The sequence below is a fragment of the Sarcophilus harrisii genome, chromosome 2, assembly GCF_902635505.1.
Source record: "Sarcophilus harrisii chromosome 2, mSarHar1.11, whole genome shotgun sequence".
NCBI classification, from domain to species: domain Eukaryota; kingdom Metazoa; phylum Chordata; class Mammalia; order Dasyuromorphia; family Dasyuridae; genus Sarcophilus; species Sarcophilus harrisii.
Window position 1 is genome coordinate 484,133,057 of NC_045427.1, and position 27,369 is coordinate 484,160,425.

General features: G+C 32.8%; 1 protein-coding gene across 3 annotated transcripts in view; it reads right to left on the reverse strand.

Moving 5' to 3' along the window:
- The window catches only part of SETX (senataxin), an 80,729-nt gene that overhangs the window by 21,398 nt on the left and 31,962 nt on the right, over positions 1-27,369 (reverse strand). For all 3 annotated transcript variants that reach the window (XM_012553963.3, XM_031954880.1, XM_012553964.3), the window contains exons 4-13: positions 25,172-25,281; positions 24,464-24,683; positions 23,543-23,662; positions 22,621-22,792; positions 22,359-22,446; positions 12,158-16,549; positions 11,138-11,237; positions 9,299-9,472; positions 7,650-7,888; positions 2,295-2,462 (exon numbers count right to left, since the gene is read on the reverse strand). In XM_012553963.3, the coding sequence (XP_012409417.1) occupies positions 2,295-2,462; positions 7,650-7,888; positions 9,299-9,472; positions 11,138-11,237; positions 12,158-16,549; positions 22,359-22,446; positions 22,621-22,792; positions 23,543-23,662; positions 24,464-24,683; positions 25,172-25,281 (5,783 nt within the window). The remainder of the gene's footprint in view (positions 1-2,294; positions 2,463-7,649; positions 7,889-9,298; positions 9,473-11,137; positions 11,238-12,157; positions 16,550-22,358; positions 22,447-22,620; positions 22,793-23,542; positions 23,663-24,463; positions 24,684-25,171; positions 25,282-27,369) is intronic.

Sequence of the window (27,369 nt, forward strand, 5' to 3'; positions counted from 1 at the left end):
CAGATGAGTTAGCAAAAGAGACTGAAATGGAATAGTTAAGCAGGTAAGAGGAGAGAATGGTGTCATTAAAACCCAAAGAGTAAATAGGAAAAAAGAGTCAGCATTGTCAAATACAGAGGTGAGAAAATAATGAAGACTAAGAAAAGCCCTTAAGACTTTGAAATTAAGAGTTACCAATTAGAAGGAACTGGAAACTGAGTGGATGCTCATCAGTTGGGGAATGGCTGAATAAGTTATGGTATATGAATGTTTGGGAATATTATTGTTCTATAAGAAATGATCAGCAGGATGATTTCAAAGAGGGCTGGAGAGACTTGAAGAACTCATGCTAAATGAAGTGAGCAGAACCAGGAGATCAATTTCACAGCAACAGCAAGATTATGTGATGATCAATTCTGATGGACATGGCTCTTTTCAACAATGAGGTGATTCAGGCCAATTCCAGTAGATTTGGGATGGAGAGAGCCATCTACATACAGAAAGAGGACATTTTCCCCATAAATAACATAGTATTTTCACCTTTTTTCTTTTTTGCTTATTTTTTGTTTTCTTTCTCATTTTTCCCCTTTTTGATATGATTTTTCTTGTGCAGCATGACAATTATGGAAATATGTATAAAGTAACTGCACAAGTTTAACTTTGGATTACTTGCTGTCTAGGGGGAAGAAGATGAAAGAAAGGGAGGGAGAAAAATTTGGAACAACATTTTGCAAGAATAAATGTTGAAAACTATCTTTGCATGTATTTTGAAAACAAAAAGCTATTATTAAAGAGTTACCAAAATTGGTAATTTTGAGGAGAGCAGTTTCAGTTTTTACAATGAGGTCATGAACCTGAGAAGCTAGAAGAATGGAGGTGACATAAATTCATACAAGGAAAGTTAGTAGAGGAGATGGTTTGGAAGGTAAGACAAAAGTCATCAGGACTGCAAATTCCACCATAGATTCCTTATATCAAAAATCTCTGAACAAATAAATATTTCAATAACATTGGAAAAAAACAAATTTCAGTGCAAAAAAAGTCTCAGTTCATTTTAATGGGTCTTTTAAAGTGGATGAAAAAATAATAAAGTGGATGGAAAGAGAAAAGTTTCCTGTTTGTTGTTTGAAAACTGCAAAATCCATCCATTATCATCATCAGCTAGCATTTATGTAGTGCTTTGAAGTTTACAAAGTGCTTTTAAATATAATCACATTTTATCCTTACAACAATCTTAGGAGGTATCCTTTACAGATAGAGAAACTGAGGCAGGTAGAATCACAGAGAGAACGAGTATCTGAAGTACAATTTGAAGTCAGGTCTTTTTGATATCCAGCGTGGCATTCTATTTACAGCACCATTTCATCAGTCTCTTCCTTGCATCCTTCCTGGGCAACCCCTTCCAATTTTATCAAACCTTACACATGCCCATATGCTTTTCATTCTAGTGATACTGGCTTCTTTTGAACAAGACTTTCCATCTCTTGACTACATTTCCCTGACTGTTTTCCAAGCTTGGAACATTCTCTTTCTTCTTCTATGCCTTCTGCCTTCCTGGCTTCCTTTCAGTCCCAGCTAAAATCTCATCTTCTACAGGAAGCCTTCCCTAATCTTTCTTTACTCTAGTGCCCTCCCTCTATTGATTACTTTCTATTTATCCTTAATAAAGCTGTGTACATCCTACATACAGAAATCATTCTACCTCCTAGTTCCCAATGTCTTAATGTCTGGAAAAACAATCAGTCTTGTTCCTAAAACTTGGGGTTATCATAAATATATTAAAACAATCTTTAGGGCAGCTAGGTGGCACAGTAGATAGAGTACCAGCACTCAAGACAGGAAGACCCGAGTTCAATTCTGACCTTAGACACCCAACACTTTCTAGCTGCATGACCCTGGCAAGTCACTTAACCTGAACTGCCTTAGCAAAAATAACAACAACAACAACAAAATCTTAATCCTTGTCAACTCAAGTGTCCTTTCTTCATGGCCATTCTTCTAATAGATATTGTGCAATAACAGTTTTATATCACAAATATATAGTAAAGGTGCAAAAACTATGTCAACACATAATTTTTTTTAAATAGCTTTTTATTTACAAGATATATGTATGGGTGATTTTTCAGCATTGACCCTTGCAAAACTTTCTGTTCCAACTTTTCCCCTTTTTCCCCCATCCCCTCCCCTAGATGGCAGGTAGAACAATACTTGTTACATATTCAACACATAATTCTTGATGATAATCTAAATAAAATTAATAGAAGAAATGGATATATATTACAAAATAGAACTCACATCACATAAAAACAACCTACCTCTGTCAGAATACGGTACAATAGGCCAACAATAGTTCTTGATTTGCCAGTTCCAGGGGGTCCATGAATCAGACAGATTTTGGCAATTAATGGTGGTTGCTTTACCATGGCATATGCAACTTCAATTGCTTTTTTCTGATCTTCATTATAGTCTTTCAGGTAGGCAAGCTATATAAAAGTGAAAATTAAGTTAGTTGCCTTTTCTTTTAGAGCACACTGAAGAAAATGCAATAAATGTTTAGATTTTAGCTGACTTCCTTCAGGTCAATTCAACACATATATCAAGCCTAGTATCTGTATAGCACTGAAGATACAAAGACAAAAATGAAAAAGTATATTATACGTACATAGTTAGGAGTATAAATTGAGAATAGAGAAAAAAATTAATTAGAAGGGATAAAAGACTTTTGGGAAAGATTAAAGGGAAGATTTTGTGTACCAGGTAACACGAGCTGCACACCTAGAAGGACTTTAAAAGGCAGAGATGGGAAGTATATTCCAGCAAAAAAAAGTAATTTTTTTTTCTCTTTCTGATGTCTGTCTTGCTTCTCCACTTCTTACAAGCTAACTCCCATTCTCAAACTTGTTTGAAAAAGCTTTCTCAAGGCCAGCAATGATTTTTAATTGATAAAATAATGGCCCTTTTTCATTCCTTTCTTGATCTCTTCATAACTTCTGATCCAGCTGACCAGAGCATCTCCCATCCTTTTAGATTTACTATTTTCCTCTTTTAATTTTTGTGACACTTTTTCTATACATAGTTCTTCCTCCTATCTGCTAGATAGCTGTTAATCTCCTCTGATGGATCATTATCCATGATACATATTCTGTGTGGATGTAACCTCTCCTCCCCCCTTCTTAATAATTTCACAAAGGTTTGTGAAAAAATTCACATAGGTTAAACTATAGTTTATAAAGATAACTTCCAAAGCTACATATTCAGCTATTATGTCTCTGAACTCTGTTCCTATATCTGCAACTAGCTGCATTTCAAACTTAACATTCATTATCTTCCACCTAAACCATCTCTATTTTAACTTTTCTCTTAATTTGTCTCTTTGTCAGGGCACTGTGCAGAAGTCTTTCAATTACTCGGGTTTGCAACCCAGAAATCATCTGATTTTTCATTCCATAATACCTCTCTCCAACCCAATTCTAATCAGTTGCCAAGTTTTGTTAGTTGCTCAACATCTCTCACATTCTCTTCTCTTCAATTCACTCAAACAGCATCCTGGATTTGGGCCCTCATCAACTCTCATTCACCCTACTGGTAATAATTTTATAACTTGTCTTGCTCAATTTGACCTCTCCTCTCTCCAATCTATCCTCAATACAGCTGCAAAGGTAACATTCCTAACACTTCTTTCTTCAGTTTTTTTTTAAGTCTTTCTTAAGAAATTTCAGCGAATTTCATTACCCTTTGGATAAAATAAACATTTTTCTACCTGGCATTTAAAGTACTTCACAAAGAAGAACTAAGAAGACATTGTACACAGAAACAAGACTTTGTAATAATCAACTTTGTTGGACTTGGCACTTCTTAGCAATGCAGTGACTCAAGGCAATTCCAATGGACTCAGGATGGAAAATGCCATCTGCATTCAGCGAGAAAGAACTATGGAGACTGACTGTGGATCAAAACTTAGTATTTTCACCTTTTTTGTTTTTTTCTTTCTTGTGGTTTTTTTCCTTTTGGTCTGATTTTTCTTGCACAACAAGACAAAAAATGAAATATGTTTAAAAGAACTGCACATATTTAATCTATATCAGATTGTGTGCTGTCTTGGGGAGGGGTGGGGAGGCAAGGAACGGAGGAAAAAAAATCTGGAATAAAGTTTTACACAAATAAATGTTTCTAAACTATCTTTACATGAATTTGAAAAATAAAATACTATTGAAAACTGAAAAAAAAAATGCTTCACAATCTGATTCTGACTTATCTTTCCAGACTGATTATACACTATTCCCTCTCATGTACTCTATGTAGCAACCAAATTGACTTACTTGTTATTCTCTGTACATAACAATCTATCTTCTGTCTCTAGACCTTTGTAAAGGCTATCCCTCAGGTTTGCAATGTGTTCTCATCTCATCTCACCTAATGCAAACTCTAGTTCTAGTCAAGACTCAGTTCAAATGCTACCTCCAATCCTATACTGATATGCCTAATTGATATGTTCCACTAAAAAGTGAATTTATTTTGTATAGATTTTATACCACTTTTTTGTATATATGTTGTTTGTCATCTCTATCCTCTCCCCTTCTCCTTCACACCAATGTAAGCTATTTGACACCATGGAAAGACGTTTTCCATGGTGTTTTGTCTTTGTCTTTGTAGCACCAAAGCGTCCCACAGTGCCTGATGGGTAATAAATACTTAAAAATGCTTGTTGAATTATTTAGAATAGGCATGAGGAATAGCTTATATAAATGTATGTAGTTTGCTGCAGATGGAATGAAGAATTTAGGGAAAAACTGGTATGGCTGCAAAACGCATAAAGGGAACTAAAGTGAAATAAGGTTAAAAAAGTAGGGCTCATATTGTACAGGGCCTTAAAAGCCAGACTAAAGAGGCTGCATTTATATTCTAGAGGAAACAAGCTCAAAGCCAATAATTGTTTTTACCTGGACAATGACATTTGTTTTGGAAATATCAATTTGGCAACTATGTTGAGAACATACTGGACTTCAAAGAAAAAGACTAGAAGCAGGGAAACCAATTATCATTACTAATTTACTAAATCTATTACCAATTACTATTACAATAGTTCAAGCAAAAGAAAAAATAACCTTGTACCAAGGTAGTAGCCATATGAGTAGAGAGAAGAGGAAAGATGAAAAAACCTGTTGTGAGAGAGTCACAGAAACACAGAACTTGAGTTAGAAAGGAACTTGGGGATCATCTGGTCCAATTCATAAATGAAAAGGAATCTCCCTATAACATATACAAGTGGTCATCCAGCTATAGCTTGAAGACCTTCAATGAGAAAGAACATCTCTAAATATAGATAGCTCTTGCTCTATGTAAATTCACATTATGCAAATGTGGCAGATTCCATGGCAGACTGGCCCTCTGCTGTGCAGTTCAGTCCTCTGTCAGGGGTTCTCCTCTATAGGGCACTGAAGCAGCACTAGTTACAGGAAATTCAGGCACTTGAAACTATTCTGGCTAGGGAGTAGGGGATTAAGAATAAGGGGACAGAACTACAGAGGGCAGAGGTGACTTACAGAGCAGTCCACTTAAGTGAAAACTGTCCTGATATTAATAGCCTACATTTGTCTATTTTTGATTTTTACCCATTGCTTTTGTATCCACCCTTATGAAGTCAAACAGAACAAATTTAATCCATCATCTATCTCAAAGTCTTTCAAATACTTGAAGAGAGCTATCATGTTTCTTCTGGGTCAAATATTAGACAAGCAAGAAAATATATTAACTAAAATTGCCGTTTAATAATGTATGCTTATTGTAGAGTATTTAAATCCAAACAATCTAATCAACTAAAATTGACAACTAACTGGACATAGAGTATGAAGAAGAAAAATCAAGGATAACTGTAAACTCTGAATCTGACTCAGATTAACTCAGAATGGAGGATAGTGATACTCTCAACAGGAAAAAAGAAATTTGAAGGAGAGTCAGAAACAGGAAAAATGATCCCTAATTTTACTCTAGACATGCCGAAATTGAGATTTCTTTGGGACATCCAGGTAGAGTAATGAAGCAGGCAGTTAGGCAGGTTGAAAAGGGAACTGAACTGGATGTAGAGGTTTAAAAGTCATCTGCCCAAAGGCAATAAATAAGTCCATTGAAGTAGATGAAACTCATCAGGGTTGAAAGTATACAGAGAGGAGTCCTAGAATTGAGGTCCATGGAAAACAGTTATAATTGTAGGAAAGGAGTATTTGGATCATGATTCAGCAAAGGCAAGTAAGAGAACCAGAAAAGACAGCAGTGTCTCAGAAGAGAAAAAAAAAAAAAAGAGTGTCTAGAAAGAAGAGGTTGCCAACACTACAGAAAGTTCAAGGAAAAAAGAACTGAGTTTCAAAATGACAGTAAATATATAAAGGTAATAGAATATTATTGTTCTATAAAAAATGAACTAATTTTAGAAAGGCCTGGAAAGATTTACATCAACCGATGCTGAGTGAAACAAGCAAAACCAGGAATACAGTAACAGCAAGGATGTGTGATGATCAACTATGAAAGACTTGGTTCTTTCTCAATGGTTCATTAATCAAAGGCAATCCCAATAAACTCTGGATAAAAAATGCCATCTGTATCCAGAAAGAGAACTATGGAGATTGAATATAAATTAATACATGCTATATTCATTCCTTATTTTTTCTCTCATGATTTTCCCCTTTTGTTCTGAAAAATCATGAAAGTAGCAATTTTGGGGGGGAGGTAAATTCTAAGAATCTATTTGTGTGGATGGCTAAAGTAAAGCAAAGATACAAATGTTTCTTCACTATTATCAGCACCAAATTTGAACATACCACCAAGATATGGCTTCAAGATTTCATTCAATCAATGAATCAGTGTCATATTCCAACATCACCATTGTTTAACTATTATCAAAGTTGGGGCAAGTGAAAAGCTTATTAAGCTTAGGGTTGTCCTTAATACTTTTTATTGACTTTACCAACCCCCAAAACTTTTAGTAAACTTCAATTATCTTTGTTTTTTTCTATATTCTTGGGCTTTTTCTTTATTACGTAAGCAGTCAAAAAATAATCTAAATTTTTACTGCTGCCTTCTAATTCTTCAGAGCATTCAAATAACTATGCAAACTGGATGCATTATTAATAGATAAAAGTAGAAAAGTATAGAAAAGTATAATTCAGGTACTTGCACATGTATTCTTCTCTATCTGTACTCTACATGAGTTACTCTACATCTTATACTAATTCTTACATCAAACCATGATGAATCCTTTTTTAAAATTTAAATGGAATGATTATAGGATTACAAATTTAGGGCTGCAAAGAATCTCAGAAGTCATTTGAGCGTACCCCTCTTGTTTTACAGATGAGGAAAATGAGGACCAGAAATTAAATTAATTGCCAGTGCTTGAAACCTCCATCTTCTTAATTCCAAGTCTGATACTATACTCATTATGCAATATTTTATTGCTATTTTAAAATTACTTCCATCTCTCCTTACTCTACTCAAACATTTTTTTTTTCCTAGAACAAATCTACCATGTTTATAATATTAACCTGGTCTTATGTTTAGAGAATCAAGAAAATTTAGTTACTTAAAATAATAATTTAATAGTTTATATTGGTTTTTAGAATATTTAAATATAATATTCTGACCTTCCTTGGGACACACACATAAATATTACTCACAATCTTCTCAGGAGCCGTGTTCAGTGAATCTCGAGGACAAAAGTCTGAAGTACTTGGGTTCAGAATTACCCTGGTAAGTGGAATCAGTGAATTCCGCCCCAAAAGAGACAAGGCTTTCAACTTCCGTTGTGTAGTCACCAAAGAACTGATCACAATACAGTCTACTGACTCATTTATGTGGAATGACAGATTGCCTTGAGTCTGGATGGAAAGGTAACCCTCAAATTGTGAATTATGTCCTATTATTGGAAGAAAGAAAATGTATATTGTATTACCAATGGATACATTCTAACTAAATGGGGCTTTCAGAATTCAACTTAACAGAAATGATTTTCTGTATGCTCTCTTACTTTCTACATAAAATAAATAAAATGACTTGATTCCTTAATGCTATATCTTTTAGTAAATTTAATTTGGCTTCTAAAGGCAAATGAAAAATAAAGAATATTAGGAATTCAGAGAAGCACAGGAAGATTTATATGAACATAATAAAGTGAATTTAAGCAAAACCAGTAAAGAAACACACACGAAAATAGCAATGTAAATAGAAATAACAAAAAGAAAGTGAACGCTGTGTAATTATGATGATCAAGATTGGTCCCAAAAGAAGAGATGAGGTGGCAGAAAATGGATGTGGGACACTGCATGTACTACCAGACTCAATTCATGTGTTGGTTAATTTCACTTAATTGTTCCCCCCTTCTTTCTTTTTTTTATTCTTTGTATTTTGGGGGGATAGTTCTCCAGACAAAAGAGCAGGGAAAGATATTATTTGGAAATGAGGATGATGTAAAAATTCAAGATATCAATAATTTTTTTTTTAAATAATCAAATGACACAGTCTTGCAGTTTCAATTAAATTTGTTATTTTCTCTTGCAACTCTCAAATGCATTTTACAAAAAGGAATTAAGGACCTAGGTTCTATATATTTTAATAATGCACACTACCTATAAAATGACAAAATATTGGATCAGATTAGAGAATTGATGAGGACCTTTAATAATCATCCTGTCCAAATCCCTTGTTTTACAGGGAAAATGAGGCCCAGAAAATTCAAATGATTTGCCTACAGTTTACACAGGTAGTAAGCAGCAGAGCCAGGATACGAACCTAGGTCTTCTGACTCCAAATCCAGTGCTCTTTCCATTACACCATGGAGCCCTGTAATCATTTCAAGGAAATAAAGCCCCACATGTCTATGAAAAGGCATATGGGAAGATATAAACTCAATTCTTATCTTTAAAGAGAAGAGGCTAAGGAAGCAACATACATAACACTAGGAATCAGGGTCACCACATCTAATTTTGAGAACAGAAATACTTTTAAGTACTTTACAGATTTTAAATTATGCATATGGAAATCTCTTAATTCTAAGTCATATGACTTAAAGGCTAGAAATCAATTTACAATGTAATAATTATTTTAAAAACAAAAATTTCCAGATGACAGATAGCAATAAGCAGCACAAGAGAATCACAAAAGGAAAGTCAAGCTTTGAAATTATTTCTAGTTATGAAAACCAGAAAATGACAAGTAAACAGAATGATAAAGCAACAAAGCAATATGTTTAGGGAATCAAGTTCTTTGAAAGAGCAATGAAAAACTATGGCTTTCTTCTATCTTTGGCTGCAGTGTTTGGTTCACTTACTGACTGAAGAGCGTCGAAATTGAGACACATAACCACAATGATACACTTGCTGAGTCTTCATTTCACCTTCTTCTGCAGCTTTCTTTTTTCCAAGTAGTTTTTTAGGAACCAAAAATACCAAATCATTTTCCTTTGGATGCAACTGTTTAGCCATTTCAGATTCCTGAAGACAAACTACAGAAAAATTCAATCAGGAAAAAAATTACACATTTTATTACCAAAAACGGTTACTAAAGCTAAGGCTAGTAATAGAAATATTTTAAATGACCATAAATTAGTAAAATTTAAATCTTGTTACTAGGACAGATGGAATATATATTCAACCACTCATATTTAAAAAATGCTAATAATTACTTTACCAAGTGAAGTAATATGGAATTTTGAATATTATCATGTTTCATAATTTTTTTTTTTTTGCTGAATATCAATACCACAAAACTGGATGATAATTATCTAATGCTAACGTGTTATTAGCAAACTAGCTTAAAATTTTATTTATTTGGGGAACTCGATATATTTTTTTTAAATCAAATAAGAGAGAAAAGGACTCACATGTGCAAAAATGTAGCAGCTCTTTTTTGAAGTGACAAGGAATTGGAAATTGAGTAGATGGCCATCAATTAGGGAATGGTTGAATAAGTTATGGTATATGAATGTAATGAACTACTACTGTTCTATAAAAAATGATGAGCAAGCTGATTTTAGATAACCCTAAGCAGATTTACATGAAGTGATGCTGAGTGAAGTGAGCTGAATCAGGAACTCTGTACGCAGTAACGAGAAGACTATGTGATCATCAGCTGATAGATTTAGCTCTTCTCAGCAATACAGTGATCCAAAACAATTCCAATAGATTTGAGATGGAAAATGTCATCCGCATCCAAAGAAAGAACTATGAAGACTGAATGGGGATCAAAGAGTACTATTTTCACCTTTTTTGTTTTTTCTTTCTTGTGATTCTTCCCTTTGCTCTGATTTTTCCTTCACAGTATGACTAACAATCATTTTTAAAATGATTGTAGATGTATAACCTATTTGATTGCTGTCTTCGGGAGGAATTTGGAACTCAAAATCTTACAAAAATGAATGGTGAAAACTATCTTTACATATAATTGGAAAAATAAATCCTATTAAGAAGAAAACCAATTGACTCATTCTGTCTTAAATGAAACAGTTTAAAAGGTGAATACTCCACTGAATTCTTAATTTTAGGCACTGAAAGACAACACAGGAAGCTTCCCTGGGGTTATCACCTCTTGTCCTTATGAACATTGCTCTGAACCAATAAAATTCTTTCTTTGGTCCCTTTTCCCTTTCCTAGTTTCTGTGCTATGATTTTTCTCAAGTTACTGAAATGAAAATATCACATCCTTAACTAAATGCATGTTTGTAATTTAAAGCTGAATAAATGGCTTGTGCAACAAAATAACTGTATAAATATGTATACATATATTGTAGTTAACATATTTAATAATCATCAAAATATGAATGGGACTACCTACCATCTAGAGGAGGGGGTGGAGGAAAGGAGGGGGAAAAGTTCAAATAGAAGTTTTTGCAAGGGTCAATGTTGAAAAATTACCCATGCATATGCTTTGTATATAAAAAGCTATAATTAAAAAAAAATTAAGTGAAAAAAGTAGTATATTAAAGAAAAAAAGCTTAATGGCTATTAGTATTGAACATTAAAAACATTTCTTGGAAAATAAATACAAATTCAACCTGACAGGTTTTCTTTTAAATAAGAAACATCAACGGCAAACACTTTTACTTTCTTAATGAAAAACCACAGCACCAGAACCTATTTTTTAAAAAATCTTAAAAAAAATAAATAATTACCTATAAATTGCCCACAGTTTATATCACCAGGAGAGAAGCTTCGTAAATGGAGCTCATAGGCATTCTCTTTCTTTGGGTTGTCAATCCATTCTTGAGCTATCTACATGCAACAAAATGGCAATTTAAGAAAGCTACAACATTTTAGGAAGTCATTCTTTAAAACATAATTTTAAAAATCACATATCTCAACAACATTTCACAAATAAAAAAAATTTTTTTTGCTCAGGCAATTGGGGTTAAGTGACTTGCCCAGGGTCACACAGTTATGATATGTTAAGTGTCTGACACCAGATCTGAACTCAGGTCCTCCTGACTTAAGGGCTGATGCTTTATCCACTGTGCCACCTACCTGCCCCTCATAATTAATTCTTAGTCTACATCTGAACACAAGTGAATTAGAGCAAAATTTATAATAAGTACCACATTATTCATGTTAAGGAACATATCCTTTCCTTTCCATTAATAACAAATGTACTTTATAGAGAAGCTAACAGAGAATGTTGTATTAAAACAAAATTTGTCAATGAAATTAAAATGAAGGAAAAATTCATTCCTTAATGCTGTAATTTGCTCAACTGAAGTGGCTGAAAATCTATAAATAACTCACATTCAGATGAAGCTTTAAAGTTTTATATTCTCAGCTGAATTATCTTGTGCTTCAAAAAGTCTTTGTTCTATCTTTAAATAGCCATATTTTGCCCTATATGTTTTAATCCACAAAGGGCTTCAAATCCTCTTAGAAATAAGCATGGTGGAATCTTAAATTTTACATCTAAAATCTGAATCTAGAGAATATACCCAAATTGAAAAATTAGACTTTTTTAAAGGCTACTATAGAAATTCATTTTGCTTGACTGAATATTTATTACAAAAGCTTTCCCCCCCCTCCCATTCTCAATGTGGAGATGGGTGAAGGGAGAAAAAAATCTATTTTTATTCATTAAAAATTTTTTTTAAAACAATGTCAATCAATAAAGACAACAGAGTGGCAAACTTCACAAAGGCAAAGACAATACTTACTGTTTCAAAAGTATTCAATATCATCAAAGGGAAAAAAACACTTAGATAGTCTTCAGAGTCCTGAAATGTGACAGGAACAGGTCTTAAGAGGGCCTGGCAAAGATCTGCTGGAGGCCCAAACTGATCAAAGTTTACAAACATTTCATACTTCCATTTTAAGATCTCCTTAACAAAGCTGTCAAATACAGATTGCCTCATAGGAAAATTTGAGGCAGAGGAAGCCTGAAAACTTCTTTTCTTCTCAAGGAGATTTGGTGGTGTGGGTCTGTTGAAATAATTTGGAGAAGTCTGCATATTCTGTGGTTGAAGAATATTGGACAAATTTTTCCCCTCATCATTCAATACTGACTTTTGAACTAATGGAGAGACTAGTTGCGTTGCTTTTGCTGTTGTTGTGCCTAACAAACTTCTTTGATTTTTTAATGCTGGTGGGAGTTTTAAACTATTTTCTATAGCTCTAGTAAGATGAGCATTTCGTGAAGTACTACTTGAACTAAAAATCTTAGTAGTAGACTTTACAGTTTTGTTAGATAGTGAAAGCGGCAGGCCTGGTTTAACAAAAACAGAGTCATCAGATACTTTAGCTTCAGAATGTACAGAGCAATATTCATTCAGATTTTCTACAGTGTCAGTACAATCTTTGTGCTTACACTTTACATTACTTAAAGTCTTGTCCCCAGTGAGGTTTTTAGGATCTTCCTTCATTTCCACTGTATCTGTTCCAATTGGAATTTCAAAATCATGAAAACCCTCTACCTGTGAACTTAATTCCATATCTACAGGATCATTTTGTGTTAAAAACAAATTATTTTCCTCTGTATCACTGTTGACATCAGATTCTGCCTCTATGAAAGCTGTTCTCTCAGAATGAAAAGAAGGCAAGGGTTGGACAACCCCTGTCACGTTACCTACAACAGAAGATGAGTTGGACAAGTGGCTCTTTGAAGTAGAGACAATGGCTTCATTTGTTTCTTCTCTCACACTTAATTCCGTACAACTATGTTTGGTAGAAAGAGGACTATTATTAGCAGCCTGTGATATACTTTTAACTTTAACTGTTTCTGTTTCAGAAAATGAGCTTTTTCTTGCATGCTTTTTATCATTGTCTGAGGCTAGCTTGTTTTTTTCTTTAAAATTGTCACTGGGTCCAGGAGATGCTTTAATAACAGCTCCAGAACTTTGAGATGGTTTTGTAATTGCCTTTGGAGAAGTTTCTTTACTATGAGTGGCAGAAAGTCCTTGTTGATTTTTGTGTGATTTGGGTCTTATCTGTCTTAAAAACTGAAGATCTTGACATGCCAACATTTTTTTATTATTTTTTACAAGTAGAGCCTGAGGAGTAATTAACTTTGTCTTTTTCTTTTGATGAGTATCAACTTCACCTGCAGTTTTTCCATGATCACGTAACTTTACCACAAAATCTAAAGATCGCTGGGACAAGTCAAATGCTTTCCGAGGCCCCTTTTTCAAACCGAGTTTTTCAGCAGTTGAAGTTGGTTCAGGACACTGGCGAAATTTCTTTGGAGGAATCACAGCAGGCATGGTTCTACAAAGTAACTTTTTGGGACTAGCTTGGTTCATTTTCTTATTCTGCCTTTTGGGGGGATTAATTCCGGTTTTCTTCAGATTTTTAGAAAGTGAAGTTCTGCTGAGTTTTGGACTAGAAAGAGACTGAGGAGAACACCGTTTATGTGACTGAGGAGAACACAGTTTATCTGACTCCCTGGTGGAAATTTCAAAATTTAAATTAGGTGATGCTGAAAGACTAGATGATTCTTTATCTTCCCTCTTATCTACATTTTTAGTGTGCTCTTCAATAAGATCCCCAGAAATACAAGTATGAGGTTTATCTACATTTTTAAAACATGATGAAAGATTTTCAGCCACTGGTGATTTAGATGGCTCTCTCTTACTCTTTGATCCAATTTGAAATTTCTCATTAGGAGAAACCCTACTCTGTGAATCTAAATGTTCTTCAAGACTTTCTGCTACCTTCTGAATTACTTCATCAGATATATAATCTGTATCATAACCCCAGTCATTTGTCTGGTCGTCTAAGGCACTCTCACCTGTTGAAGTCAAAATAGAGTCTTGTTCTGCTTCACTCTCCTGAACAGAATTTTTGCACTCTGATTCAGAATCTTGCCAAACAGAAAATACATCACGAGGAGTTTCAAATTCAAAAAACTGTGAATCGGATCCCTCATCAAATAAAGGGGATGTTGTTTTTTCTTCTTTTTCTAGTTTTTTTTCCAAAATGGTATTAGAAGTTGAAGGATACTCTTCTGGAAACTCTGTCTTAATACCTATTTTATCTGTTTTAATTTGCTTCTGAAGATTTGGTGATCTTTTATTGTCATCATCGTCGTCGTCATCATCATCATCATCATCATCATCTGAAATGATTATAATTTGGTTTCTGGTAGCCTCCACAACACAGGTTGATTCACTAATTTGGTTAACTGCAGAATGATCCATAACGTTTTTCACTTTTCTCTGTAGCTGATAACTTTCTTGAGCTGAATCTGAAGGGAAATTAAGACTACTACTATGGACTATAGGAGAGAGTGCATCGAGGTCTTTATCTTCTTGAGAATCCATTAAGGTGCTAAATTTAAAATTCTGAGGAGGAACATCCTCTCTTGCCAAATTATGTGGAACATGATCATTACTATTAATTTCCTCACAATTACTGTCCTTTGATTCATGTCTGTCTGTGTGATGTATAAGCTGACATTTCTTTTTCAGTAAGGTATTTCTAATTGTTTTAAGTGAAACTGTATCATCATCATCACTACTATCACTTTCCTGTGACAGATAATCTTTTTTATGAAATGTTAAGGGATCTAACTGTTTATCATCAGATTTTTTCTTAATAAGCAATGAATGATCATTTTTTGATTCTTGCTCTTCATTTGTTATATTCTCTGGAGTAGTACAAGACTCTGACTGTGCTTTCTGTATTAAGGCAAACTCTTTCTGAACAACCACATCTTTGCATGGATCATGACTCCCCAAATTGGATGAACTCTGTTTTGATTCTAAATTAACACAGGTGACCATAGTGGTTTTTTTGTGTTCCTTCATTACCTGTAATAATTTTGCACATAATTCATCTTTCTGTGCCTTAGTCCTAAACTTTGAGTTCCTAAAGCCAGAATCACTCTTTGAACGGGAATCATCACTTGAGCTTGATACATTTTGAGGAGAATCAGATCTAGAATCAATTGTCATCAAACTTGTCTGAATATTTGTTGTTTTATCACATAGCTCTTCCATTGCATTATCTTTTGAAGCCAAATTCTGTTGTATATTTGTGGAGTTGTTCTCTTCAGTATACTTCTGGTCTTCCATATTATCTAAAATGTCATGATTATGAGATCCGTTAGCATCAGGGATTTCTTCCTGCTTTAAGCATGATTTATGGGGAAAATGGTCATCTAGTTTTGACTCCTTTAAGTATGTTGGCCTATTTTCCTCCTCCCAGCTGTAATTTCTTCTTAGAGATGGACTCTCTTGTCCTTGAAAGACATCAGCTCTCAATGGTTCTTTAGAAAATGATGGACTAGGACTGTCCTGAGAAGATGTATCCTTTTTTGATCTCTCCATAGCTGCATCACTTTCTTCTTTAATATAAATTGCAGGGGGAGTTTTACATGCTACGGTCCTATCCACATAAGTGCTACATGTTAATCCTTTGACTTTTTTGTTTTTAATGATTTGTTTCAAACACGTTTGTAAATCTAGGGTCTCCTGACTATTTAAATGCCAACCAAGGGACAAATTTCCCCTCAGACACAAGTTGAGTTTGTCTAAGAATTGTTTACAAAGAGTCTGTTGTCCAAGCTGGCAACCTTCTCTAAGAAGACTTCGAATCAGCTGCACACAAGCAAACTGTACAGAATTAGATGGAACAGAATATAAAGGCAAAGTAGCTATTACAGTTGCCCCTTTGGAGTAGCCTCCAGATGTCTTTTCAGTACTACGTGCAAATGCTGTAGTAGGAAGTTTAGCACATTTCACTACAGCTTCTACCCATTGCTGAGAACTAACCCATAGCAAATGCAAACAGTTCTTATTTCTATGCAGTTCAATTACTGACACCAATATCAGAAGGAAAAACTCTGTAACTGTGTCACACACTGCTACTTTTTGGTTGAGGACATCTTTGACTTCTGAATACAGATGATGAATAACCTCCACAATGTAAGCTACACCCAAATCCTTGAGATCCATGAGGGACTGAACAAAAGGAATAAACCAAAGAAATGTGCTGTTATGAACACGCATGTCTTGTCCAATATCAGACTGAAGTACACTGGCTAATGTTTCCATTTCTTCATACATGTTAGGGCAGTAGTCAGGGCAGATAGCTGATCTCCATCCTGAATCCTAAGGTGAAAAAATAAAATAACATTTCGTTAAAAATGAACTAACATATAGGCTTTCTAGTCTATGATTAAATGCTTTAAAATACATATTAAAGCTAAAGGCATAACACAAGATATATTGCTAAGCTTTTGTAATATTTATGTTGTTAAATTATTTAAAAATACAAAAACTAAAGAAAACGCAACCCCCTCCCCAAACCCAAATGGGTAGAAACAAGTTGGCATTTAGTACTATGGTATCAGAAGAGATACATTTCTGCACCCAATTCAGCTACATTAAATACTACTGAATTTTTTCAGTGTACACTTCCCCTTCAGTCAGGTTCCATCTCCTCTTCTTCTAGCCATGCCCCAAAACTCTATACTTTGTCTTCTGAAAGTTCACACATGCAACTACATTTGTGTGTTTAGTATGCTCAAAAATGGCCAGGGAACTGCTAAAAGCTTCAGTTTGTGATGCTGCACAGTGTGTAAAAATTTTATTAGACTGTAAAATCTGGCTTTAGTCCTGGCTTTGCCACTTACTAGTTGCTTGATCTTAAGCAAATCACTTAACCTCCACTTACTTTAGTAGTCTCATTTGTAAAATAAAGATCATAATTATATTCTAAAGAGTAGCAGTGAGTATCAAATAAAATAAAGAGAAATTAATTGTAAATGGTTAAAAGATTATAAAAAACGTATGGTATTATTAACAACTGAACATAGGGGAAAGGTACAGAAACCTGCTAATTGGGTTCATAACTAATTTATGTTATTTAATTTCAAGTGGCCCCTCAATGACTCAAGACAATTTGTTTTTACAATCTCTAAATGATTCTCAATTCCATTCATCACAAGGGCTCTTCTAGATCTCTTTTCACTTCAGTTAGTCAGTATTTATTATGCACCAGGACCTGTGTTTAAGTAGTAGAGATATCTTCTCCCCCCCTCCCCCCCAAAAAAAAATTGGTCCTCCTCTAACAGGGGAGTCAACATGCAAACAGTAGTATATAAACAAGATATATACAGGATAAATTGGGAAGTACTAGTATTAAGGGAGACTCATTAAAAGCTTATTCTAAAAGGCAGGATTTCAAGTAGAATTGAAGGAAACCAGGAGATGGAAATGAAGAGAGTGTTCCGGGCATGGAAAACAGTGAAAAAATGTCTAAAGTTGGAAGATGGACTATCTTTTGTGACTAATAGCAAGGGAACTAGTGCCAATGAATAATGGAGTATATGGAAGGGAAGAACAAATTCTAAATGTTGATAATGGATCTTGAAAGAGGATTTAAAAGGAAAAAAAGCATAAGAATTTGTGAATGACATATAGAATATCTGATTTGAGAGGGAATGTGGGAAAGCTGGGACACCAAAATGCATTCTGGAGAGTAATTTGGAACTATTTCCAAAGAGCATACTCTTTGATCCAGCAGTCTCACTACTGGGTTTGTATCACAAATGGATCATATTAAGAGGGAAAAGGATCCACATGTACAAAAATGTTTGTAGTGGCTCTTTTTATGGTGGGAAGTAACTGGAAACTGAGTGTATGCCCATAAATTGGGAATAACTAAAGTAAGCTTATGATCTATAAAGGTAAAAGAATATTATTGTTCTATTTGAACATGTAAGAAACGATCAGCAGGATGATTTCAAAGAGGCCTGGAAAGATTTACATGAACTGATGCTGAGTGAAATGAGCAGAACTAGGAGAATACTATACACAGTAACAGCAAGATTATGTGATGATTACCTATGACTGACTTAGCTCTACTCATGTGATTATACAAGACAATTCCAATAGACTTGGGATAGAAAATGCCATTTGCATCCTGAAATATCAAGGAGACTTAATGTAAATCAAAGTATACTATTTTTACCTTTTTTTTTTATTGGTTGGCTTTTTCTTTCTTGTGTTATTTTTCCCCCACTTTGGACTGATTTTTCTTGCACAACATGACAAATATGAAAATATGTTTTAAAGTATTGTACATGTATAACCTATATCAAATTGCTCATAGGATTGAGGAAGGGGAAGGAAAGGGAAGGAAGAAGAAAAAATTTCGAACGCAAAAATCTTACAAAAATTGAATGCTGAAAACTATCTTTATATGTATTTGGAAAAATAAAATATTATTGAGGAAAAAAACAAACAAAAATTTAGAGTTAAAATAAAAGGATGGAGCAAAACCTATTATTTATTTAGCTGAACTCAAAAACAAGAGATAGCAATCATAATCTCAATCAAGATAACAGCAAAATGATTTAATTAAAAGAGAAAAATGGGGAAAGTTTTAAATTGAAAAGTAGCAAAAAAAAGTTAGTATCAATACTTTATTATTACAGGTACCAAATGGCTTAGCATATAAGGAAATAAGGAAAAGGAAATACTAAGTGACAAAGAAACAATCAGGAAAATTATGATAATTGGAGACCTAAATTTATCTACTTCATACCTATGAAAAAATTAAACCAAAAAATAAATAAGAATAAAGTTAAGGACCTGAAGAGAATTTTAGAAAAGTTAGATTTGATAATCTGGTGATTACTGAATGGAAACAAAAAAGCAGTGTACATGTTTGTCAGCTATCCACAGAACCTTTACAAAGTTCAATTATATATTAAGGCATAAAACCTCATAAATAAAAAATAGAACAAACAAATCAATGAGTTGGACATGCAAATAAAAAATTAGAAAACTAATAAAATTTTAAAACCACAATTAAAAACTTAAATAGAAATTTTAAACTCTAAAGAGAATAATAAAATTCAGAGCAAAAACAAAAAACCCACTGAATTTAACAAATTAAAAATCGACTTTGTAAAGGGAAAAAAAATAAAGAAAATACACCATTAGCTAATTTGATTTTTTAAAAAGAGGAAAAGCAAATTACCAGTAACTAAAATTAAAAAGGAAATGAAGAAAATTATTAGAAACAATTCAGCCCATTTCCATTTCAATAAAATGAACTTAAATGAAATAAATACATACAAAAACACAAAGTGACCAGATGAATATACTAGGAAACAAAGAATTAAGAAAACAATTTTGGGAGGGAAAAATACTAAACTAGTTATAAAATAGGCTTCTAAAGGAGGAAACCTCAGAAATATCATCAGATATTCTAAGAACAACTAATCACAATACTACATAATCTATCTGGAAGAACTCAATTCTTGTATGATATAAATACTGTCTTGCTATCTAAATCAAAGAGAATCAAAACAGAGAAAGAAAATGATATCTCAATTCCCCCCAATGAATCCTGAAACAAAAAAAATTAAATATAATATTAACAAAGATTCCATGGCAAAGGTTTTTAAACTAGAGTCTATGAATAGAATTTCAATGTATTTGGTTCCCTTTATAAGCCTATATATCTTACTTTGAGCATTTAAAAACATTATTCTGAGAAAATGAGCACATTAACTTCACGAGACTGCCAAAGTAGTTTAAGAAATAAAGAAGATTAAGAACTCAACTATAGCAACATTTAAAAGATTTTACATTACCAAGAGGTTGAATTTGTCACAAGTAGAGAATTAGAAAAATATCAATAGACCACATTAATAATATAGCAACCAATATGTAAAAAGTTCCTGACACATTCATTTCTTTCTAAACCACTAGAAAAGAAAGGAATAAATGAACGTTTTCTTAATATAAACAGTATTTATCTAAAACCAAGAGAATGAATATTATGTAAGAGGATAAATTATAGCTTCATTATAATATATATTATAAAATAGATCAGGGTTAAAGTGAGGATGCCAATAATCACCATTATTACTTGATATAGTACTAGAAATGTTAGCTATAGAAGTAAGACAAGAAAAAGAAGCTGAAGGAATAAGAGACAAAAAGGAAGAAAAATTACTTTTTATGGACAATATGATGCTTTACTTAAAAAAATAGAAAGTAACTAAAAATTAAAACAGTAAGTACAATAAATTTGTAGAATATTAATAAAACCCCACAAAAATCAGTATTTCTCTATATTAGTAAAAAAAAGAAAAAGAGAAAGAGGAAAAAAAAAAAAAGAAATCCAGCAGAAAGAGATAGGTAGGAAATTTCATTTAAAGAATTCCTGAAAATAGAAATCACTTGAAACTTGACCCGTCAAAACACATCTAGGAACTACATAATTAAACTGTAAAACATTCATTACACAAATCAAAACAGATCTATACAACTGAAGAAATATTAATTGTTAATAAGCAGGATGACCGAATATAATAAAAACAGCAGTACTACCTAAATTAGAGTATTCATTCTGTGCCATATCTAACTACCAAATGATTATTTTGCAGTTACAAAAAGTTATTAAATTTATCTGAGGAATAAAAGGTCAAGAATCTCATATAAAATAATGAAATAATTTTTAAAATGTGAAAGAGGGGGCCTAAAAGCAGCATATTTCAAACTATATAACAATAATTTTAAAAATCATCTGGTACCATTTAAGAAAGGTCACTCACTTGACCTCAGTGTTCATGACATTCAGAAACAAACTAATACAACACAAAGAAATCTAGGGCAAAAATTCATTTGATGACCAAAAACTCTTAGGAAAACTGGAAAGTTTGTTAGAAACTAGATTTAGACCAATATGGATTGTATCTTTGAAGAAATGATTTAGACATCAGAGTTAAATCACAAACAAGGAAGCAAAGAAAGAAATTAACTTTCAGATTTATGGACAGGGAAACAGTTCATTACCAAACACAGAATTAAGAAGATTTTCCAATACAAAATGTACATCTTTAATTACCTAAAATTTAAAAGTCCCAAATGGTTAAAATTAGAAGGGAAGCAGATATCTTGGGGGAAGTGCAGCAAGTTTCTTTTGATAAAGATACACAAAAAATTAAATTTCTAAGAATAAGAGCCACTCCTCAATGATCTAAATAGGCACTTTCAAAAGGCAGAAATCCAAGCTATTAATAACCATATGAAAAAAATGCTCCAAATAACTAATAGAGAAATACGATATTAAAGCAAATTTAAAGTTCAATCTCACACATATCAGCAAAAGCTGACAAAATAGGCAGATGAATGCACTGTTAGTGGACCTGTAAACTGGTCCAGACATTTTGAGAAATAATTTGGAATTATGTACAAAAACTCAATAAAATTGTGCATATTCTTTGACCCAGAGACACCATTATTAAATCAATATGCCAAAGAAATTAAAAAGAGAAGGAAAAGAATCACACATGTATGAAAATATTCATAATACCTTTTTGTAGTGGAAAAAAAATGGAAATTATGCTGTATAATTGAATATTACTGTGCAATTAAGAAATGGGTAAGGGAAGTTTTCAAAGAAAACTGGAAAGACTTGTATAGAAATGAAATAAGGAGAACTAGGAAAATTTAAACATTTGTAACATTACAAAAACAAACAATTCTGAAAGACTTAAATCTGATTAACACAATAACCAACTAAAATTCCATATGAAGCATGCTACCCACCTTCTAATGGAGGAGATGGACTCAGAGTACAGAATGAGACATAGGTTTTTTTGAACATGGCCAGTGTGGGATTTGTTTTCCTTGACTATGCATATTTGTTATGAGGGTTTTGTTTTTCTTTTTTTTTTTTTTTTTTTCAATGGGAAAGGAGGGAGATGGGAGAGAAAATAGATTTTGTTCATTGAAAAAAAATTTTTTAAGTCACACATGCATGTTAGTAAAGTCAGAAAACCAGTAAACCAAATTATTATGCAAAACATAATTCAACTCTAATCCTAACTTCTTTAGCATAAAAAGACCGTACAATTTCTTTAGTCTTTTTCAAAACAAATATTAAGTTTTTTAATACCTTTTTGGTCTTTTCAGGATTAAAATTGTACACAATCTGGCTGCAAGTCACCATTTCCTCCAAATCTGACTCAGGTTCTAGCTTTGTCCTTAAAACATAAAGAAATAAATAAAAGTACTTTGAATAGAAAAACATACTCCAAGAGTAAAGAAATTATGTACTCACAAAAAACTAAGCACAAAAAGATTTTTAAATCAGTCAACAAGCATTTATTAAACACCTCCTATATGTTACACATTGGACAGAAGTTAATGCTACTAACCTTGTGGAACTATTGCGTATATTTTGAATTTCTTTGTTGTAGCTCACACTGTTAATAATGGTCTGGAACGCTTCAATGGGATCAATATTTTGACCCCAGACTTTTGAGCCAAGGCGATCCAGAATTACCATGAAGCAATGTAACGCTGGCCAAAAAGGATCCACACTATCCTCTGAAATATAAATTAATAATAGATCAATGAGAAAAGGATTAGAGAAAAATTGCTACTGATAATGGTACATTTTTTATCCCATATGTCATTATTAAATGTATACAGAATTAAAAGTTCAACAACAAGTTTAAAACAAAACATACCAGCCACTTTTAAAAAAACAGAGGCCATGTTTTTATAATCAAGGAAGGTCTGTTAAAGTCCCTATAAATGGGCATACAAATAAGGTTTTTATAAGTGTTTCTCTTTTGGAAGATTCAAGAGAAAGACATACATTTGTAGACATAACTCAGTATAGATATGTTTTACTTGACTATGTTTAATTGTTACAAAGTAAACTGATTTTGTCTTTTTATTTTAATACTAGTTATACAAATGCCAAAAAAGAAAGAAAAAGAAAAAAAGAGGACCATTTTAGTATTGTAAAGATGCACTGAAAAGAACAGGAGGTTCAGAAAAAGACAGTCGAGCAAGACACTGTGTCATTTATGTGCAACCTGGCCTTGTTTTATTTTTGTATAAAGAATATTTGTCAAGTATAGGATAACAAAAAGTGAAGATAAAAGTATTTCTTTCCCCATCCTCCTCACACTGTTCCCACATCAATTAGGCATTGCTATAACATCTTTTCAACAGTTATCCAAGATCACTATAACCAAATCTTTGGCTTGTTCACAGTTAAGAAAATCCTAGCAGTAATAGTAACAATTTAAGAGTTTCCATATCCCATTATTTGTTCTAGTTTGTTACCATCTGATTGTTTTTCCATGGTGTGAAGTATTGACTGCATAAAGTCATTTTGCTTGTCTGAGCCCAGTAACAAAGAATCCATGGCTTGCTCCTCAAGAATAGTTAGCAACATACAGATCCCTGAAAGACAATTTCATATTTCCCTGAAATAATTAGCTCTTCAAAAATGATAAACAACATAGATTCCTGAAATGTAATTTAATGTTTCTCTAAATCATTAAGATTAACAACATTACAGCTGGCCAAATGAATGATTCAGCAGGGACTAAAAGAATAATGAATACATGGTAGCTGTGAGTTCTTTAGACAATATTCAATCAAAAAAGTATTTTTGGAAATCTAAAATAAAGGCATTTCCACATGATTCTTCTCAAATATTCCAAAGGCACTTGAAAATTTAGGGCTATGATCCAATGATAAAAGAGGGAAACTACTGTTAAAATAAATCATCATGTTTCAAATGATTATGATAAGTATCACATACAAAATGAATCTGAGATATCAGATGTACATCAAAAAAATTATTTTTCCTTTGCTTTCCCCAAGAAAATTCATAAAAGAAAAAAGAAATTAAAGATCCAATGTTTTTCAAAGTCTTCTATGACAAGAGAATTTTGTTACATCAAATATTGCTTTAAATAAGAGATCTATTGGTTAAGAGTTTGACAATATTTTAGTTACAAAAATTGAGCTTTTAGTAATGGTATGGTTTGAACTTTAGAAATAACTTTTAAGAGTTCACATGTCTTCTTTTAACCACTGTTGAAAATTTAGGACTTTCCAACGTTATTTTGGTGGCAGAATAGTAAGTATGTAGCACCTGGAAGATATTAGATAATAATCTTGTAATCATATGACAAATGGAGAAGAATTCCCAGGCAGGACACCTGTATTGTACAATATAGTAAGAATAAAACTTACCTAACCAGTAGTTTTTGTAGTTGTTTGTGTCATACATATGAGATGGCAAAAGGACAAGTTTACCCTTCTCGAATTCTGAAGAAGTGTAAATATCTGGATTTTCTAAAAGCCCCAATTCAATAACTCTAAACAAGCAAGTCAATACTTCCTGTAAATCATAATAATCATCTCTGTCTACCTTTCCCAAATTTCTGGCTGTCAGAATAGCCCATCGTCGAACCTATATGAAACAAAGAAAAAGAATTTATTAAAAAGATCAAGCATTATAAATGAGTCGATATATTTAAATAAATCAAAGTTTAATTCTAAATTAAAGTGTCTCTGGCTAAAATAATAAGATCAGAGAAAAGCTTATTATGAATTTTATTTTAAAGTGGGAAATGTAATAATAACGAATGCTTTCTGTGGTTCTAGGTTTCTATTTTATACCTTTGCACAAAAACTTGCAAACTCAGTCTAAAATTTAAGGAATCTTAAAAAATATTTTAAATTGTTAAATATATTTTTAAAATGAAACAGTTCTCACAGAGTAAGCTGCAAATTGTGACTCAATTTCTTTACACAACAATATATCACATCCCAAAAATATCAATTTGTTAAATATTATAGGGTATTAATGGAAGGCTTTAGCAATGACAAAAATAATGTAGTTTAAGAGCCTAAATATGCAAAAAATGTTATTGTATATTCATACCGTTTATTACTCACCATTTCATTGGGATGTACCAAGAATAAATAGATCCCTGGATGTTTGTCAAATACCTGAAAGGAGCAGTTAGCTTGCTCCATCCTACAAAGTGCTTCAACGCATAATTCATCTAAATATAAAGAAAAACACAATAAATATAAGAAAAATAAGCTAAATATTAATAAGCCTATTCTGTCTACTTCAATAGTTTTAAGGGTAAATAAAAAGTAACTTAAAGAAATCATTACATTACCATGAAAACTTCAGGGAATAAGTCTTCAAATGAATAATTTTCACTTTAATAGAAAAATCCAACCCAAAGCATTATGATATAATACAAAAATAGGCTAACCTGATGTAAATTCAAGTGCATGATCTCTGATAAATCATCTAAATATTCTGTGTCTATTTTTCTTCATTGGTAAAAAAAAAAAAAAAAAAAAAGGCTGAACCAGATGATGTCAAAGATCCTTTCTTATCTTAGCATTGTAACTTTTACAATTTTACAAACAACTTTTATGGTAAAACAATAACATAGGAGATAGGTCATATATAATAATCCAGCAAAGAAGACTGAAAAGTAATAATCAAGTAAGAGGAAAATCAGGAAAGAATCATGAAAATCCAGAGAGAAGAGAATATAAGAAGTGACAGACCAAACATTGTAAAGAGGGATAAAAGACAAAAACTGAAAAAGGGTCACTGAATTTAGCAGAAGATTATTAGAAACACTAGAAAAAACAGTTAAGTGACAGGTTTGAAAGCTAGATTATAAAAGTCTGAAAAGTGAATAGGAAATGAGAAGTAAAGACAATAACTACATTGCATCTTTCCAGGAGTTTGTCTGTGAGAAGGCAAGATACAAAATGACACTTAGAGGGGATAGCAGGCAAAGTAAAGGTTAAGGATGTGGAACAAATCAGATGTTTGAGGATGATGACAATAAGAGAATGAAGATTAAGGAGGGGAGGGGGAAAGTCAAAGGAGTAAGCTCTCAGAAGAGACAAGAAGAAATGAGATCAAATATGTAAGTAAAAGAATTATCTTTGGCAAAGACAAAAACAAAAAAAAAACCACCTTTAAGAAACTGAAACAAAGGAAGAGACACTAGGGCCTGACATCTGAAGAGCTCTGAGGTACATAGCAATGAAAGAATTCTTCATTCTTTATTGCTGAATGATGGTTAGCAGATGGAAGGCCTGATTGCAAAAGTAGAAAGGAAAAGGCATACTTATTTCTTATCCTGATCCAATAAGAAGGGCAAGAGAGGAGATACATGTACTATTGATGAAGTTGTTAAAGAAGAGCCACATTTCCATGAATACAAAGAACTACAATTAAACAGGTAAAAGTCTACTAACTGTATGGAGGTAGAAGATACAAAGACAAAAATGAAGCAATCCCTAACTATTTAGAGATGGTCTAGAGGACCAAGAGACTAAATAACTTGCTCAGAGTAATAAGCCAAGTGTTATATGCAGGCCTCGAATCCAAGTCTTCCCAACTTCAAGATTAGCTCTCTATTTTGCCACACTTTTTTGTCTACATAAAAAAAAAAAAAATATATATATATATACACACACACACACACACACACACACACACACACAAAATAAATACAAGTAATCTGAGGGCAGTAAGAGCTAGATAAAAGATGAGTTTTAGGTATGAGCAATAAGAAGCCAATTTGGCTGATATATACAGCATATATAGTATATATGAAGGGAAATAATATAATAAGTCTAGAAAGGTTGGATTCAGGTTTATGCAATTATAAATGCCAAAATGAGGTATTTATAGTTGATCATAGAGGATACAGGAAGCCACTACAATTTCTTGGACAGGGGAGTGACACTGTTACACTTATACTTTAGAAATATCATTTTGAAAGTGGAGAATGGATTGAAGAAAAAAAGAATGAAGGGAGAGAAAATAGAAGTGAAAGGGTCATAAATACAAAACTTGAAGAAAAGTCCATTTCAATGCTCTCATTTTAAAAATGAGGCCCAAGAAAGTTAAGTGACTTGCCTATAGTCTTAGGTCATGCAGAAAGTATCAGAGGTAGCATCTGATCAAAATTAAGAGACTGTTGCAATAGTCCAGGCAAAAGACTGGCTTAACTAAAGTGGTGGCTCTGTGAGGAGAGACAAGCAGATGGATATGAGAAATGCTGTGAAAAGTAGAATTGACATTGGAAACTGGTAAGATAAGGAGGGGA